Source organism: Phasianus colchicus, chromosome 2 (genome assembly GCF_987193195.1).
Source record: "Phasianus colchicus chromosome 2, bPhaCol1.hap1.1, whole genome shotgun sequence".
NCBI lineage: Eukaryota > Metazoa > Chordata > Aves > Galliformes > Phasianidae > Phasianus > Phasianus colchicus.
Genome location: NC_143437.1, coordinates 15,244,810 through 15,264,723, shown reverse-complemented (window position 1 = coordinate 15,264,723; position 19,914 = coordinate 15,244,810). Strand labels below are relative to the sequence as shown.

General features: G+C 38.7%; 1 protein-coding gene across 2 annotated transcripts; it reads right to left on the bottom strand.

The window, feature by feature from the left end:
• Positions 1-53: 53 nt before the first annotated feature.
• DZANK1 (double zinc ribbon and ankyrin repeat domains 1) lies at positions 54-19,913 on the bottom strand. Of its 2 annotated transcripts, none has more exons than XM_031597719.2 (20): positions 19,775-19,913; positions 18,813-18,966; positions 17,413-17,530; positions 16,955-17,051; positions 16,116-16,237; positions 15,530-15,612; positions 15,030-15,147; positions 14,005-14,118; positions 13,539-13,631; positions 11,709-11,831; positions 9,801-9,965; positions 8,974-9,202; positions 7,167-7,270; positions 5,095-5,169; positions 4,079-4,172; positions 3,106-3,194; positions 1,853-1,933; positions 1,181-1,308; positions 835-909; positions 54-612 (listed from the first exon to the last, which is right to left on the bottom strand). In XM_031597719.2, the coding sequence occupies exons 1-20, from the start codon at positions 19,881-19,883 to the stop codon at positions 447-449; spliced, it is 2,337 nt and encodes a 778-aa protein (XP_031453579.2). In that variant the 5' UTR covers positions 19,884-19,913; the 3' UTR covers positions 54-446. The 2 variants fall into 2 exon arrangements, with proteins under 2 accessions (XP_031453579.2, XP_089990997.1); XM_090134871.1 differs by having other exon boundaries at positions 9,801-9,929.
• Between the last annotated feature and the right edge of the window lies 1 nt (position 19,914).

The window sequence follows — 19,914 nt, the reverse complement described above, 5'->3', positions numbered from 1 at the left end:
GCTTAGTATCCTTACAAGCTTTTGTTAGAGTTGGCTGTTGTCTCGTGTAGATGCATTTATAAGTAAAAGTGGAAGGCAATGCAGCAAACTGAATGCAGTGGAAAAATAACAGTATAAAAGCCCAGCTTGCAGTGCTATTGCTCAGCTATCAGACTGTCTTTAGGAGCGTTCACCAGGTCACCTTGAAATGTTGCTGTGCCTTGTAAGACAAGGTTGGTCATTCTCCTTGTGCAAGTTAGGGAAGGAAAAGAAACTTCACCAGAGCACAGACAGTGAAGAATTATGCTCTGAACCACTGGAAATAAGCAGGAGAATGTTTTACAAAATAATGAGTTTATTGTATGATTCAGCGAAGTCTGCAGGCCGAACTGAACTGGATGTGAGAGTTTAAGTTCTCTTGAATTCAGAGAACCTTGAGCTCCATCTTGGAGAAAAGGCAGTTGTAATCAAATGCTGACAAGACCAATGTCCCTTGGTTTTGTGAGGCTGTCCAACACTCCCTGTCCAAGCTCACTTGCAAACAATGAAATAATTTCATTACTTCCAGCTGTAACAGCCAAATCATATGCTGATTGTCCTTTTGTATTCTTCTTTTTGATACTTGCATTGCAGCTGTAAGTAAAGAATAGATTGTTTTAAACTATTTAAATTCATTCCGAGTTACTGAAATTAGCTGAGTTGCTTCTATGTAAGCACTTAGACTTTCTGGATGCCTCTTCCTGCAAGGCCAGCTGTGAGGGAGGAGTATTGAGTGTTAGGCAGGCTCTCGTCCATCCCCATTGCTGGCTAGATCTGTGTAGGTACACTGGGTGGATGCCCAGCTGCAGCACTTACCGTAACAGGGCTCGGATACATTTCTCTCCCTCCAGTCCAAGCAGAACTGCCTCATGGAGAGCGGTGTTGTTGTGCCTGCACAGAAGGAGTCAGCAATGTACTTATTTGCTAAGGAAACCCTGATATGTAGGGAAATGTTACAACAGACTAAACTAAGGAAAATTAATAGGAAGATATAGAATATACAAGAAGTTGCACTGATTTCTTTTGTGTGCTTTGATGTGGTTTAGTGTATTAAGTTGAAGTTGATAGGAAAGAAATTAAATAGAACAGTAAATTTTCTAACTGAAACGATACAGGTACCTTTTTGGTAAAGACACGAGGCAGAGAACCACAGCTCACTTACAGTCCTGACTGCTGGTCAATGTCAGCACCTTTCTGTACAAGAAGAGAGATCACTTCTGCATGCCCGTTAAGGACAGCCACCGTCAGAGCAGGTCGGTCCTCATTGTTAGTGCAGTTTGGGTCAGCTCCCTAGAATGTGCAGGAGAAAGGTAAGCTGTTACAAGCCCTGTTTTTCCACTGTGCTTTAACGTTAATGTCAATTTATACTGGCAAGTGGTCTCTATTTTCAGGACAGAAATATCCAAATTGTATTATTGATTATTCATGTTCCGTCTGAAAACTGTTGTCTCCTAGCTGAGAAAGTATGTGTATGTAACAAGGGCAGTCAAAACAGATTCCTGCAGTTAAGCTGCACTTACTACACAGGCAAAAAGCAGAGGATGTGTGCTTTGTTTTTTTTCTGTGTAAAGGACTCTACCTTCAACACTCGTTTTTTCTTTCTATGTGGCCTTGTGAAACCTAGAGGAGAATGCCTTATGAACCTGCTGAATAGAAATCTGGGGACAAATAATATAAATGTAAAGTAGACTTTTCTCATTTAAAATGTTCCTTCCACCTGAAGATGGTTGTACTGTGAGGAGGCTACCTCTTAAGTGTGAAGTTGAAATCACATGCCAGGATAATATTCATGCAGTAAGTGGTCAAAGATTTGAAAGGTGAAATGGTAACTTACTTCACTAAGCAACTGTTCTATCAAGGTGATTCTTCCTTTCCCATTTGGACCCAATTCATCCACTAGTTGCTTGGACTCTGGCTGTGGAAACACAGGAAACTGTTGCTAATGTTTCACATAGTGGAAATATGTGGGATATCTGCATTTGGGTGATGGCTGGAAAACACACACAGAATGTTGAGGGAAGATTGCAGTATATCTGAGCCTGCATTACCTCAGACCCTTCTGTGGGAATTTCTTTCTGAATCTGAGCAAATGTTGTATAACCCATGCTAATATCTCACTACTTGATTCTGTAAACAGATCTACAAATGATTAGCTTTACATCAATACACCTATCCAGGGCTGGACAGAGATTTTCTCACAGCAGTAAAATTAAACACAGCATTAGTTCTTTCCTATAGAATCAAAGTCTGAAGCTTCCAGAACTTGTGGGAGCATGTTACTTAAAAAATGAATAATAATTGCCTTACAGAACTTATTTAACTAAATATTTAACAACACCAACACCCTTTTTGTTTTTATTTCTTCCCACCCTTTCACTTCCCCCCTTTTCAAAAACCCACTCACTTGACAAACCATTTTTATCTCTGAACTCACATCACAAAGCTTTACATCTTCTTCCACCTATTGAGTAGGCTGAGTGATCCAAGCACAGATAATTGCACATTTCCCTCTTGAAATAATGAATAAACAGCAGTGCTTCCTGAATGCTTGGTCTCTAGTGGAAATAGAGGTTTGCTTCTTGCATTAGAGAATGCCTTAGCTGTCTGACATCTCAGTTTGATGAGAAAACTGAGCTAATTTAAAACTTGTTGCATAGGTCACGTAACCTGTCTTGTTTGCAGTCAGACTTTACACAGCAGCTACAGCACAGCGAAGGGGATGTTCTGTGGGGTCAGAACCAGGAAGCAACATCAAGGGAAGATAGTAATGCCTCCATCAGATGTTGCTTTTTAGAAAAACCTATAGGAAATCATTCTGCAACAGTATTTAGGCTTAACGCTGGGTCATTAAGACAGAACCAGGTATAGTCTCATTAAGCATTTGGGTAGGAGGACAGCTTGACCATTTTCAGTTTTGAAATAAATGTCAGCCATCAATTTTCAGGTTTTGAATTAAGTTAGACTTCTGTCTCTTTCCTCCCAACTCCATTTCCCCATGCCAGCTTTCTATTTTTATCCTTGGGTGCCCTTTTTCTTGTTAGTGCTGCTCTATATCTAGTTTTTCCTGTACCAGCAGAAGATACGTACCAGGAGATTATCTTCTTTTTCTGTGAGTGTTCTTGATTTTGTTCTCTTTATTTTGCCTCTTGAATATGAAAGATTATGATCATCTTTGCCTACCAGAAAGGGAAATGAGCAAACAATTCAAAACAGAGTCAGTATCCTAACAAGAACTCGGGGAAAAAATCTGGAAATAATTGATCCAAAAATATTTCATTTTGTGCTGAAATGAAAGTGATATTTATCAGTTTTCTACAAGAGAAAGTGATGAAACATTTGTTGCAGATCAGACTGGTTTTAACAAAAGGTTTGCAGTCAAGCAGACTTAAAAACTTGCTATTTTGAAATGAAGATTCAGTGAAATATGGAGTTGGAGTGTTTGAGTCTCTTAGCTAGCTGCAGCTATTCATTGAGTTTGACTCGGATTCATTAACTGTTTTGACTAAAAACCTTAACAATTCTTTCAATGCTTTTTAGTTCCCAAATACTTGAGAACAAGACTAGAGGACATTGGAAATATATATGTACATCCAGCATTTTTAAAATATATATACCACTGTGCAGGAGGGCATTGGGAGATAGAAGTTAAGTGTTTCTGAAAACTAGGTCTATAATGTATTTCATCATTTCTTATGTTTGCCAAACATACTAACACTGAAGTCCCTGGCAGAGCTCAAATGTAGAGATAATTTTGGCTCCTATTGGAAAACAACATGCAAAGCAGCTGCAGTTTTCATCACTAGAATAAAAACATTGCTGTGGCCACAGTTCATTGGCCTTTCCAGCTATTCTCTGGGTATGAGGCAGACCTGTGAGCTTTTGACAGTCTACATTGCTGAAATCACAACTCAAACAGAATTTGACACTTAAAGATCAACTTAAGGTACAGAATGTGCACCTTATATTTGTTTGCCTGTACCAGCATCTAACATTCTAAGCAGCAGTTCCTTATGCTTGATTGCAATATTTATATCTCAATGACAGAAGTAAAGACTCTTACCAGAACTAGGCTGACTGCCATCCTGTTCATCTCTGCCCTCTGTTACGCTGTTCAGGTAATGATTACTGAACTTAACTGGTTTGGTATGAACACCCTGTAGAATGATCAAATGCAGGAAGTTAATCAGATTATGCTGTTACAACCTTTGTAGCACAAAAACAGTGGTGTTGCACAAAAAAAAAAAAACAACAAACAACTAGGCTTTTAATATCAGTCTCAGATTACATGTTTATCTGTAATTGAACTCTGTTTTCAGGCAAGATAATGCATCGTTTCCTTCTAAACTATGTGATAGTGTCTTCTGATTAAAAAAAAAAGAAAAAGTGATACAACTTCACTTATTCACTTATTGAAATGAAGGTTCTAGTCCAAATGAAAGTGCCTCTGCCAGCTGAAAGATCTGATGCCTCACTTGTGAAATGCTGTGATACAGCTTCTCAGGCACCATTTGGCAAGGAGAGCTCTTCAAGATTCTACGCAGGAGACAGAGTCTGAATTTTGAATCTTTGAGACAGCATATTTCCATCTTTGAAAAGCTGAAAATGAATCTGTAGGTGGTTTTTGTAACATGGTGATTCTGGAAGTAGGCATTTTGAGTGTTTGAATAGTATTACAGGAGATCTGGTAAAAGTGATCTCCAAACTACTGAACGTTATTAACTGTGTTGCTTAAGAACACAATGTGCAGATGGAAGGATGTTCTAGGATAAGGTGCTAAGGGGTGCTAGAATGACTGAATATCATCACTAGAAAGAAAAATGTAAATATTAATAGTAAACTAATGAAATGCAAAATGATAGCAACATGATTGTGAAGTCTGGCTTTATCAGATAAAAGACACCTGTTGAACCAGCTCCAAAAGAAAACAAAAAAGATTCCTTTCTCTGAGGTGAAGAATTAACACCCTCTGAACAAAATAACACCTTGTTTAGACCTGAATTTAAAATATCAGTGTTACCCTGATAGCAACGATTTTAAACGAGCTGCCTGACAACAGGCCTCATCCCCCAACCTGACCTTGTTAATAGCAAGAGCGTAATTTAACGTAATAGTGACTTGGTGGTCGTTCTCATGGATGGCAGCAGAAGTAATCTGCAAGGAAAGAGCAACCAAGCAACTGTTAATATCTCTTCTCTTACCAAAAATACATAACAATGAGTCATGCCAATGGGCTGTCAGTATCTATTGCAGAGCCAATACATAAAATCACACATTACTTTTATCTGTTAGTAATACCAATGCTTCCCATTTAACTGAGCAAAGAAAAAGGTGGTATTTTGAGTAGCTGGGAACATCAGAATGACTGAAATGCCAAATGCCTGTATTCCAGAAGAGTACAGTCAATTTCAACCTAGATTTTGCAGTTGGATGGAAGGTTGTGTTGTTAAGATTCCTTGTGCCAAGAGAAATGACTGCTGCTTTAGTTGTATCAGTCTGTAAAAGTGCCATCTGTCACAAAACATGGGCAACCTTCTGTATCATTGAGAGAGTACTGCTTACAAGAAGGTCTTGAAGTTATTTATATGTAAGCTCACAGGGGATTATAAAGAATTGAAATGAATCTGATATGGTAATATTGCAGCAGACTGAGAATTTTAAGATAAGGTTGGTTATGTTTCCAATCTGCATTACAACTGAGAAAGTGGCATTACACTCAGATAGTTGGCATCCACTTTGAATAACTTCTGTTATTTTTGGGGACAGTGGTTTCAACATATTAGAATGACAAAAGCCCAGGAAAGCAGCACTAGGCAACTCAGGCTTTCCAACGTCTCTAGCAAATGAAACACCTGCTGTACCACCTTTATCAAGCAGATATCTTTTATATTTATAGTTGCATTACAGTTTCTGAACATATTGGTCTACCAAATATGTCTCAGTGGGTATACAGCTCAGGTACAAAATATCTGATGGATTGTTAAACCTTCCAAAATAAGGTTTGCCAAATAACAGATTTCTTACTTCAGTATTCATGAGCTTTTCTATAGCGATTTCTATGTGCTATACTTGCTTTCTTCATTTTTGTGTCATATCAGGACAGGATAAGATGCATTGAGTTTGCAATGGAACGAGGTCAGACACAGAAAAGTTTTCCAGTAGGTGTGCCAGTTTAAGGAATTCCTAACCATACCTCTGCCTTCATCCCACCTCCATCTGCTTGCTGCCAACTTTATTTTATATTAGTACTGATGTTTTTTCTTCCCAGATATTCTTAGCCTAGGTCACTTTGTTGATCCAGTCCACAGGACAGTGTCATAACCACTTGTGCTGGCATCACCTAGGAAAGCCTTCATTCAGGGAGGAAGCAACTCCTTAATCCAGCAGGACTGCCAAAGAAAGCAATACAGTACCACAGCTGAACTGCAAAGGATAATTGAGTGCAGAAAAGCACTGCCTCGGGCAATTGTGAAATCTCCATTGTTGGTAAGTTTTAAAAGCTTCAAAACAAACATCTGTCAGGCAAAGTTTAGGCAGAGTTGAACCTCCCTCAGGACAGGGACTGAATGATCTCTGTCATTCAAGCTGTGTCTTCTAGGGCTCTTTAGAAGAGCCTCCAATTTCTACTTTCTTGCTGTTACAATGTAATCATTTTAATGCACTTTGGTGCACTGAAGACCCTATCTCTGGTATGAAAAGAATTCACTGTTCCACTGTTGATATAGTTTATCCTCAAAATGGGCTATATAACCACAGAGAATTACTGCTATCTGCTGGTGTAATGCAGCTCTGAGCAGGGACAAGCATATCACCTAAATGCTATTTCTAGTAGGGCGTATTTAACTGAACAACTACATAGATGTCAGTGGCTTCTTCTTGATTGCATGCTGTGGGATTCTGTAAAAGCAGCTGATCAAGAGACTTCTGGCTTCTGTCACTTCTCTAACTGAGGTGAGAGAAGAAAAGAAACTGCTAGAGGCAGAAATAAACATTCATTGACAGACTAAGTGAAAAATGGAACAACAAAACCAAAAATCTTCACATAGAAATGGGTCAAGATCTAAAGAAAACTGAGATGCTTACTCCAGTGTTTTCCTAGCAGCAAGAATAATCTTTTCATGATGCTTTGGATTGGAAGATATTACTCCTACCTTTCCCATTCGAGGTTCTCCAACCAGTGCTCTGAATTCAAGGTTGTTCTGAGCATAGCTTCTAAGGTGAGCACAAACGTGATCCAGCTGTTTTCTCCAGTAGCCTGATCAGAGAGAGTTAAGCAGGAGAAAAATCTCTGACGTTACGATTAGTATTTCTTCTACTCATCTGATAATTTATTTTAAAAATAGAAGATTTTCACAGAGACATAGAAAAAGAAAAAAAGGACTGAATTTTTCTTCAGAAAATGTAACTGATCAAGTAAGTTATACTCTAAAAAAAAAACACAAAAAAAGGTGGAATACTGTCTCATCCATGAGATGTAATTCATTCTTAGGGCAGCTCTATTCACAACAAAATCATGTCTCAGTGTTCTTTGGAATCAAGACTGGCCCTGTGCAAAGAAGAAACTTTTGATTTCAGGTTAAAAGTACAATAGTACAACTAGCAACTGTACATTTTTGAATGGATTTTTAGTTGATCTGAGGTTACTGACAGGTAACAATAAGACAAATCTGAAAGCTGCAGACATAGAGCAGAATGCCATATAGGCTCAGTTACTATGTAACTCAGTCTCCAAATACATGCATTTCAGTTACATATGGGAGAGTGTATGAAAAGCTTAAGCATTCCCTTTTCTTTTGCCTCTCCAAATCTCTGGAACATATTTGGCCTATATAACAAAGCTTTTCACTGGGTGACAGCATATAGTCCTGTTGATGCATTTACTTTCAAGCCCTTCATTAAGCTTACCATCAAGGTAAGAGAACAGCATAAAGAACTTGATGTGGCAGACATTGATTTTTTTCAGAATGAAATACTGCCCTTGGCAGACTCTAATGGAGAATGTAGCTTCGACACAGCTAACTGTTCTAAAGTCAGATAAAAATTAGCAAATCTGGAGTTGCTCAAAAGCAGTTCAGAATTTCTTCTCAATCTTTCCTAGTGAAAGTTGTTCTCTCACAAGTCAAAAGCTGCACCACGATGGGCCAATTCTTTATTATCTTTGATTAAATTAAGCTCTCTGACATGCTGAGTTAAGTCAAATGCTGTCTTTCCTACAGTAATGTCTCTAAGAGAAAATGTCACGTTTTAGAGTCAAGGAGTAAGGAAACTGCAGTATTGATACAGCAGTGTCTGTATGGACAGTCTCTGGAGTGAATGATGTACTGATACCTCTGGGGGCTGTAAGATGGAGACTACCAGAGCTCTCAATGTTTTTACCAACCCTATCTTTGTAATGCTTTTAAGAATCTCTTTCCCTAGTTTAGTTTATTTTTCTTCCAAAATGTCTGTTTATTTCACAATACCATTCCACACAAATTCTTCACATACAAGCCTCATATCATATTTTTCAAGAGCTACGATCCTCAGTGCCTCAGAATTCTGTTTAATAACATTCCCAACAGGCTCTGTTGCTGTACACCTTGAACCTATCTTTCACTGTGGAACAGGAGTTGTTCACTGGTTTCCAGTTCAGATGTAGGACACATTTGTCCCTGATCTTTTAGGATCTGAGGTAATCAAACTATTAGCACTCTAGGAAGACTGCTCAGGACTCGTTAGCCACAATTTTATTATTGCTGACACGCTTTCTTTTAGCTATTATGGTGATTGGTGATTGGATTTCTAAGGCACTTCATTTACAAGAGACTGGTTGGAAGACAGACTTGTAAGGAATGTCAGTCAGTGATGGCCCATGGCATAGACTGTAATCTATTGAATTAAAACAAGGTCATATGTCAGGGCTTTGTTTTGAATAAGAGTTGTCATTCATGATTGCATAAAATCAAAGCTCTTCCTAACCTTTCCCAGGACTTATAGCTGTCAGGAGAGGCTTATGATCACTCATCTTTTGCAGCTTTTCTTTGTGTAAAACCAGCTCAAGTTCCTTCTTTTCCAGCAGTTTGCTAGATGGGTAAAAAAGTCCAACGGTTTGGGTTCCTTTATCTTCTGTTTCTTTTAGTTCTGTTCTTGATTTGGACAAGGAAATAGGAAGAGGCTGCCAGGCAATTTGAGCTTGAAGTGATTTAGCCTGTAGAAGGTGGAGAGGAAGAAAAAGTAATATAATTAGATGACTTACAGCTAAAACAGTATAAAAATTGTAAAAGAATGACAAAGCTAGAAGGGAGAGTCATTAACAATTGTTGGTTATAGTTATCAGTCAGTAACAGTGATGCAATTTATCACAAATAATCAAGAAAGAAAAACTCTTTGTGACTATCAGCAGAATCAGGCCACTTAGTTGGCCTTGCTAAGTATCACAGCTTTTTCTTAAAACAGAATTTGCAAAGCAGTGTCACACATGCATGAAGCAGTGCCATATATTAGCAGGACACAAATTATTTACAAGTACTAAGATAAAATTACTTAAAGAACAAAGACTTTCGAAAAGCTGCTTGTTTCTCATTTTGATATTTAAATAAGACTGGATTAAAGCCTTTGGCTAAGGCTACATTTGTGAAGAAGATAGTTATCAGAGTGGAAATATGGTTGGTTTTGCTCTCAGTGTGCTGACAGAGCACAACATCTCAAAAAGGAAATGGATGGAATTAGGTTAGTTCGTTGTTGGTATAGATCAGTACGTCTTTTAGCTGTATTCAAACCTGGCTTTGAATTTCTGTGTGTCTTACCTCAGAAAACCTCAGCGAGTCTCCAGAATCCATGAGAGCTCCATTTTGAGAACTCAACCTTGATGGGGGCTCTATGTAAACACCACAGGACCCACAGAACCGAGCATATGGACGAGTTTTTGTTCCACACTTGAAACAAGTAAAGTAGCATGGAGGAGGGTCAGGCTGGAAAGTTCAATGAGACACTTGTGACTACAGAAACACAATGCACAGTTTGGGAGAGGAAAGCTATTACATGAGTTAAAAGGCAGTAAAATAACATTATCTAAAGCTATTAGATTAGAAACATTAACCAAGATACCAGATGACTAACACTGGTTGATACAAGATTGACTCTTCAGCAATCTCAGCATCACGATATGGAGAGAAATGTTTTCTGACAGATCTAGTCCAACTTCCCTACAATGAATAGACACACCTACAGGTAGATCAGATTGCTCAGGGCCCTGTACACCCTGACCTTGAATGTTTGCAGGGACAGACTTCCACCACCTCTCTGGGCAACTTGTTCTACTGCCTCACCACCCTTATTGTAAAAAAACTTCTTTCTCATATCCAATCTCCCTTCTTTTAGTTTGAAACCTTCTCCTATCACAACAGACTCTGCTAAAAAGCCTGGCCCCTTCTTTCTTACAGCCCTCCTTGAGTACTGAAAGGCTGCCCTCAGGTCTACCTGGAGCCTTTTCTTTCTTCCTCAGGCTGAACAGCCCCAGCTCTCAGCCCATCCTTGTAGTTGAGGTGTTCCATTTCTTGGATTATTTTTGTGGCCCACTTGTGGATGTGCTCCAACAGGTCCACATCTCTCCTGTACTGAGGACTTGACATCTGGATGCAGCACTCCAGGTGAGGTCTCAGAGCAGAGGGGCAGGATCACCGCCCTCACCCTGCTGGTCTCAATTCTTTTGATGCAGCCCAGGATACAGTTGGCTTTCTGGGCTGTGTGGGCACATTGCTGGCTTATGATCAGCTGCCATCCACCAGAATGCCACAGGTCCTTTTCAACAGATCTATGCTCTATCCTTACATCCCTCAGCTTGCACTGATAGTGGGGGTTGCCATGGCCCAGGTGCAAGACCTTGCACTTGACCTTGTTGAACCTCATGAGGTTTTCCTGGGCCCACTGCTGGAACCTGTCTGAGTTTCTCTGAAAGGCATCTCATTCTCTGGGTATGTCAGCTATACCACACAGCTTGGTGTCATACACAAACTTGCTGAGGATGCACTTGATCCCACTATTGATGTCATTGATGAACATATTAAAGAGTAGTGGTCCCAGTACTGACCCCCTATGTTTGCATATAGGGGAATGTTTTCAGTTTTATGTAGACTCAGCTCACAGAAGCAAACAAAAAAAGTATTATACTCTGGGAAAATAACCTTACCTTGAAATTCTATATTAATAAAATACATGCTGAAAGAAACTGTTCATATTGACTGTACCATGCAAAAATGTTACTGAGCATTCATTGAGAATATACTTCTCTTTACTTAACAAGGCCTTCAGCCAAAACAGTTGCATGCATCATCTCATCTCTGGTAGCTGCCTGAATAGACAGATGATCATAGCCCAGGATGTAGGAATGTAGGAAAACTTGAGTTATGTTAGCCTATGCTTTAACTCTTAATGAGTAAGTTACTTTGGCAGAATGCATGGCTATTGCATCTCAACAGATGGAGTAAGGGGGTGCTCACTGATCCATGGCAATTTATTTACATCTCTAAACCCTTAAGTCATTGACTAAAGATGTAACCTCAGCCTTTATTTTTTCTTTATCCCGTGTGCTTTAAGCAAGTGTTTTGATAGTAGTAACTGTGTACTATCTGACAAGAGTTTTGCAAAGAGAAAATTGTAATTGCTGCAGCTCACATATGAGTGAAAACAGATTTGTCAACACAAGACCAGCATACCTTGGCTCCACACCAGTCACAGAAACGTGCTTCACAGTGGTTCACACGATTGCATTTTGAGCAGAATACTGTCTTCCCTTGCTGACTGGTGTAAGGTGGGGGGGGATCTCTTCCCAACATGGGCTAATAAAACAAGGTAGAAAACAGTTCTTACAAGAAAAGTTCAATGGCTAAATAAGGTGAAACAGGAAAGCAAGCTGCATAACATAAAGTTCAGCCTAAAGGAATTATTTCAACATAGAATAAGCAACAGACTGACACTGTTCTAACTTGCAACTTTTTTATTTGCAAAGCCACAATAAAATGTGGTACTAATTAGTTTACTGTTTGTTTTAGTACAAAATAGAGCAAAAAAAAATCTTTTGCAATCCTGTTCTTTTACAGTGAGTGCTTATTCATATGGCCCCATGTAGAAGTATATTTGGAATCAACAGGGAGGTTTATCTCATGGTACACGTGTACTTTTAAATCCAAAACACAAGAGGTATTTTTCTCAGTTCCTTTTAAAGCCTTTCTTGCAGTATGTTAGGAAAGTGTGTTCAGACAGTGAGTTTTCACTCAGCTGATATCTGCCCTGTGGATATTTTTTTTGCACACATTTACCTCATACAAGTTATATATTACCTAGTTTTTCAACTACAATTTACTTACACGGATATGCAAAAGAAAGATTTTTTTTCAGCTGAAACTTCCAGAGGTTGAACATAGATCCTAACTAGGACAAACAGGCATAAAATGTTTTAGTAGGTTTTGCTTCAGGAAACTAACAAGTCTAAACATGTTCTACATCTAAATTATTCAATAATCATAAATAGCAATATCAGTATTATTATTAATGATCAGTTAATCAGTTATTCAGGAATTACTCTTGGTTATCACCAGTCAATATTATCAGTAAAGTTTGTAGAGCATTGATAATTAAATGAGCATTTAACTTTCTTTCTTAGCTATTATAGAGCTCACCGTTCAAGTCACATGCCCAACATTATGCAGTTACATATTAATGCTTACATTCAGTGAAGCAGTTAAACACATGATCATCTTAGGTAAGTAAGTACAGATTCCTACTGAAGTTCACTTTGAAATGACAGCTCAGTGGCTATACCAGAGACCTTTGCATCTAGCTACTGATGGTTTTAAAACTCAGGACGTTGCCATAATGATTAGATTTCTACTTGCAAATTGTTATTCTTCTCTTGTTTCTATGTGAGAATCTGAAGAAGTGAAATGTATCCTAAGCTTTTAGTACAAGATTTCTCTCTTCAGAAGTGAAACTAAAATTCTTCCAAGGTACTCAGTAAGCAATCTAAAATGAGACCTGAAGCAAACATCAATTTTAGAGAGAACGGTTACTTTTTTTTTGTGCAGAGTCAGTGCCAAATACAAACATGGTAACTTCATCTGCATAGGGGCAGCAGCAAATGGAGATAACAAAAATAATGTAGAAGATGATTTTGTTTTCACAAAGTAATTTAAATCAATGAGAACGATCTTCTAGTTCTCTATTGCAATTAAAAATAATTTGAATACCACCAGAACTCCCTAGGAGTCACAGCTACCTGTTTTTAAAGAGCATTCTGAGTTTTGACAATGGCATTTCCAGTCCTGATTTCCACAGGAGAAATTTGAAAGTATAGGATACAGTTATATAATGTTTAGCTTGTCCTTTGTGATGATGCATCTGTGGGAGAACTGATCCAGGATATGGCATGTGGGCAGGATTCTCTGCTTTTGTAACAAAGGCACACAGGGACATGACTTCTGCTTTGAAAAGCAAATAACTTTATGGTTTGATTTCAGTAATGCTACCGCAGTCGATACAAGCCTTACCATCTGTGTTTCAGGCAGTTTGCTTTCACAGGTCACACATTGTTTATGGTGAAGAGGATTTCCTGTGCCACATGCCTGACAAATTACTTTGCCCTTTTAAATAAAGAAAGAATACATTTCAAACAGTGTTTGAAAACAGTGAACAACAATCATAGCAAGAGAGAGAACTTTATCTTAGAAATTGCTGTGCTTAGTCAGCTCTGCAAGTAGAAGAGATACTTTAAGTCTGTGCTGTTGGCTTCAGATTTTTGTTAAGCTGTATTGCCTGACTGTCACACATCTACATATTGTATCTTTGTGCCAGTCTTTAATAATTATTCCTACTCAAGCTTTTTTAACCCTACTAACTCTTAATGCTGCTTTAAGGTATTTAACATTAGATCAAAATTTTCACAGAGTTGTCACTTGTTAAAGAAATGCATGCTAGGAGTTAAATTACTAAGTTGTTATATTTATTCTCAGTTACCTTAAAGCAGGTGTTGGTTTGGGGCTGCAGTTGTGGGTCTATTGGTGATTCACACACAATGCAAGTGGGCGTATTCATTGGCACGAGATGTTTGCATTCAAGACATGGTGCCATCTGAAAGAAAAAATGTATCACATCTTATTAAGGAGATCATTAATGATATTGTGACACTTTGTCACAATATTGTCATTAATATCACAATATTGTATTTTCTATATCTTGCTGAATAGAGTTTACATCAGTAGCAAAGTCAGTGGACTGACAGCAAAAGATAAAAGCTGACATTGATCAAAGAGAATGCCTTACTGATACGTGTGCCAGAAAGGTGCTAAGTTACTTTACAGTAAATGTTAATGCTACCATAACATGTGTAGGTAGTTCAAGTCATTGTAACTATGAACCTTAACTACAGAGGTGCCGAATATTTTCAGTTATCTCTTGAAACTACAGCACTGTCTCAGACAAGACATCTTTCTGAGGATACAGGGAAAAAAAAACAAACACCACTGACTCGTTAGATAGGGTTCTTATCTCCTGGGAAGAGCTTATGGAAGACAGTTATAGACATACCTGCAAAAACTCAGGATGTTCTGACATACACACATACCACTGTTGAAATCTTTAGGCATACTGGATGGATCATCTACAGCTATGGCATAGGTACTAGTTACTAACTAACTAACCTCACTAGTTAGCACTGAAATAAGATGCATATGCAGCTCCTGAAGATGCAGTCGTTGTTGCAGGATGAGGAGGAATCTGAATTTGGTGATGTTTCCTGGCACAAGTGAATAAAATACAATTTACTTTTATAAAGTTGTCCTTATTAAAATATGTGGCACCTGCAGCAATCCAGTTAATTTTGCCCTCCATTGAATAACTACTTTGGTCCCACTGCTGAAATTTCCAAACAAAATAAAAAGAATAAGAACTTCTCAAATGAAAGAGTGACTAAACAATGAATATGCAATTTGCTGAGGAAGTTCCTCCAAAGAGGATTCATTGTGTTACGATTTTTTGCTGACCTCTGCTCCTTCAGGGGATGGGAAGCGATGCACTGGCACGGGTGGGATAGGAGAGCCACATTCCTGGCAGAAGTGAGCCAAGGGGTCAGACAGGCGAGGTGCTGAGCAGTATGCACATCTGAAAACAACAGCAAGATGGCTGATCTTGTTTTGGTGATGTCCTGGTGCATAACAATGAAAATCTGGAACCATTTGTGTCTGGACTTAGGCCACTGATTTGTTAATTGTGGTTCCTAGTCTATGGTGGCTCACCAGGCCATTCCCCAGTGTCTTTTGCGGGAGACTGAACAATGAAGAGCTTTGCAAGGTGGAAGCTCTGTGGCTGCTGCTACAAAGTTTCATGATTTTTACTCACCATATTAGGTCTACTGATACCGGAGCTGTGTCACCTTCTACTGTATCTGTTTTGCTTTTCTTTTTTATAGCATTATCAACTTGGTTGTTGGAAGCAATTGCTCTATTTCTTCCTAAGGACAAAGATGTCAATAAGACCCATTTACCTGAGGAAATCTCTCTCCCTCTGGATCCTTGCCACCTGTGTGCTTGCTAGGCTCTTCCGGCTGGTCACTGCAGAGCTGGCAAACTGAAATAAAGATAATTCTTTTGCATTAATTAATGTTTGCCAAATGCATACAAAATGCACATAAATGCATCTAGTTAATTCAACTAAAGATGTGATTTGAGACAAAGTGCATTGAAATGTATCACTTTAAGGAATATCTAATACATTTCCCATTAGCTGTATTCGTGACCCAGCGATTCTTAAAAAAAAAAAAAAATTGTCTCATCCAAGACAGGATGTTTAAATCTTAGGTTTTAAATATTTGTTAATTGCAGTTTCAGTAATGTATTAGAAAGGGATTTGTAACAGTGCAGGCATTGGTAATTTGTTGTGCTTGGTTTTGTCTTTACTGATAACTGCTTTCCTACTGAAGTGTGTCTTTACCCATAACCTTAAATCAGTGCTGTACAGTACAGCCAAAGGCACTAGTTTCTGAGAGATTGTATAAAAATGATCACAAATTTTCACATCTTTCTCTTTTCTGGACAGACTTGTACAGTTTTCCTCCATGCTCCTTCCCTTGCCTGTAAGGACTCTGTTGGTAGTGCTGAGGATTCCTCTCCATAACCTGCTGTTCCCAAAGGGCTGCTCAGGAGCTGTGGTCCTTGCAGGGGCTTATGGTCAGTCTTTCTTTCTGTTTCCATGTCTAAAATCAAAAACTTGTTATTCTACTGGTATTCACTTCATACAGTTATTATATGTGTCAATATGACTATTTCATACTCTCAAATTTTAAATTTCAATAAGCAAGCATATTTCTAGCCATTCATAACTGATTTTCATATCCATATTCTGGGTTAAAACAAACAGTGTGGAATTACAGGAAATTAAACTAGAAGAAACCTCTTTCCTTTCCAAAAGAGCTTCCTTTTATATTTTGCTCAATTTATTTTTTTTTTTCCTTCCTGCACTTTCAAAAACCAAGAGTAAAATGCACAAACATTAATATGATTCCCTGCTCTTGAACACTCCCATTGCTGTTACCATGGGCTAACAGCCTTTATGTATAAAAATCCATCAAGCTTTCGTTTCTGCTTTGTGGATTTATTTAAAATCTTACTGCAAATAAATTTGCAATCCTATCAGTTCAATGTCATTTTCTTGTACAAGACTGAGCCTTCTTATGTTGCTCAGAAATTTTTTTGTTTTTAATAAGCAACCTGGTATGTACAGAAGGCAATTTTTGTTCTCTATTTGCAGTGTTGAGAAATGGAAATTGGACTTCTCAGAAGATGTTTTGTCCACTAAGATGTTTTTTAGAATTATCTATATCTTAACGATGACATAAGATGAAACCCTTGCACTGTATTTTCAGCTAAGAGAGAAAACAAGTCGATTCTGATTTCCTGCAGTAGTACCATACCGTGAAATTCCTGGGGTGTTTCACTCCAGGCAGGCTTGATTTCCACATCCATTCCATTTTTCTTTGGTTTTGTAGTAAACATTTCATCATCCTTCTCCTAAGAAGTGATTTCATGTGGATTACTTGGGATTGGTTGTTTCTTGCTCTAATCCTTCCTTGCTATAGTTATTTGTTATGATTTTAAAGGCATATAATTAAGGTATTTATTTTCATTGTAAGCATTTGAAAGCTTAGAGGATAAATATATTTTAACTATATTTAACCAGAATTGGTCATGACAGAACAGTGAGAAAAGAAAAAAAACATTTCATTTTATAAAAAGGATTGAGGCTGCAAAGATGAGCAACAGGGAAAATAAAATATGTAAAAAATACAGGCAGTCAATGTTTAATCTCTAAGCACTATCATATATCAAACTTTCTATATTCAGACAAGAGATTACAATTGATAAAACTTGCCTGTGTTGTGACATCTTTTAGGAACTTCTTGTCATCGTCTTCCATAGAGAAGAGGATGTTTGGTTGCTTGTACTCTACTAGAAACACCTTTGTTACAACAGCACTCTCCCTGCAGTCCCTGAAAGTCAATGATCACAAAGCTCTAAACATGCCATAAAACCATGTGCAGTGAAAAGGAAACCACTGGTGAACACAGCTGATCTTCTGAAACATCTCTTCCAAGTTTGCAAGTCATTACTTCAGTTAGTAAGCACAATCCTGGGCAATACTCTCAAAAACTTCTGCTCTGTTTTGTTATTATTATTATTTTCAAGTTAACGTGCACACTGAGAAGTTAACAGTAAAACACATGGATACTTTAATTCCTCAACATATTTTACCTATAAAACCCCTGATGCTGCTTTGTCTGCTTTCTGGAGTAACTACTGTTTGCCAGCATTGCAGGCAACAAAAGACAGACTTTTCTTCTGTTCAGAATCCCATATTCATTTTCCCAGTCAAGCAGCAGATAGCACGCTATTAATTTGATAACTGTCCATCTCTATCTGCCTTCTCTACCTTCTCACTTGTTAAATTACAGCAGTAACATTAAAATGTCATACATGTACAAGCTATCAATTTAGAATTTGCTTTCATTCCAGAGCATCTATTTAGTGCACCTGAAAATATCTTAATAAAACACTGGAAAGAACTGTTAATTCACATAGTGATATGTGAAAATACATACAGACCTAGGGTTTGCACGTCCTGCACAGGGAATATAATGCTGTCATATGCCAGTGCAGATACAAGCAAAGGCTACCTGCTCCTGCTAATAGTGGGGAACAGCAAGCCCAGGTTCCCAGCTGGACTGGGAAAAAAAAAGATAAAAATACAACAGAGAATGCATGTATTCCTTGTGTGTCACTAACCATGAAGTTAGGAGAAAGTCAAAGATGGTGCAGCAAAATCCCATTCTCTGAACTGTTTTATTTTTACTTTACTCTTGCACATGCAGCATTGTACTTACAATGTGAGGTCTGGCACCGTATGCTCCTCCCACAGAAGCTACACCTGGTGCTTTCTGACCCCAGAAAACACCATAATAGTTTTTCTTCTGGCAGTTCTGACCACACTGTACAATGTATGTGATTAGTCTCAGCCATAGCCTCTGGGGATCATTGGCCTACATCCACAGCCCAGAAGGTAAACATCCCAGAGATAATCCATCCCCATAAACTATTAACAAATAAAAAGCATTATGAGAAAGCAACCCAGAAAGATCACTTGGATTGCAAACTGGCTGGGGAGATTGCTGCCCCTAGTTTGCTAAGTACAGACTGCATTAAACGGCACGGCTCCAAGCCACTGCTGCTTTTTGTCCCCTCCAAAACAGAAATAAATTAAACCAGGATACTTACTTGGTAACTGCAAGAGCCTTGACTGTTATTTTCCCAACTGGTAATGTGATAGGACTCTTATACTTAAAAGTGTTATGCTCTCCATAGCCAGGTTTCCTAAAAAGTTCTGGTTTACTTCCATCTAACGTGTAATAAATGGAGACCTCAGGTGTATCTGAACAACACAGGGAAAGTAATTAGCCAAACTGTGCAGGAGCTGAAAAAAAAAACAAACACCATCTCTACAACCCTGGAAATACTCAGTACTCTGCTTGATTTTCTCACACAATGAAGCAATTAGATAAAAGTCCAGAACAAAACTGTTTCTCCCACGAAAATCTGTTCACTAAATGACTGCAATTTCATTATTAGCAATATTTCTCTTCATAAAGTAGCCTTACAGTGGTTTTGCAGGAAAACACTGCAGCAACTTGTCTGTTCTAGCAACAGACAAAAACATTTCCTCCTCTGATGCCAAGTGGAGTTTCGGGAATATAGGGATGGCATTTAGGGTGAGCCTGGCACAGGGTGCCTTCCTACACTGGCTTTGCAGTCACAGAAAATGCAACCACTCGCAGAGCCTTGGAAGCAGTTGAGAGCACCAATATACTGAAATAACCCTGGGTCAATAATATGGTTTGCATAAAAAAAAAATGCCAGTGCAAGTATATTTGGTGTATCCAAATAGGTAATATTCCAGGTTAGTTAAGGAAGACCATAAACTGGAACAGGTTGCCTAAGGAGGTTGTGGATGCCCCGTCCCTGCAGGCATTCAAGGCCAGGCTGGATGTGGCTCTGGGCAGCCTGGTCTGCTGGTTGGCGACCCTGCACAAAGCGGGGAGCTGAAACTGGATGATCACTGTGGTTCTTTTCAATACAGGCCATTCTGTGATTCTGTGATAAAGATCACGAAGACCATAATTATCTGCAAACAACGGTATGAAGGCTAAAAGGTTCTACGGAGCCAACGCTGCAGTTCGTACCTGACTTTATTTCTACCCGAGTGCCGGTGTCAATCCGGTGCTTGGCCTTCCCTGGAAGAGGGATCCGAAGGGGTATGACCTGCGGCACTGACACAGAGCCCGCCGTCATCCTGCTCAGCGGCGATCTCTAAAACAGAACA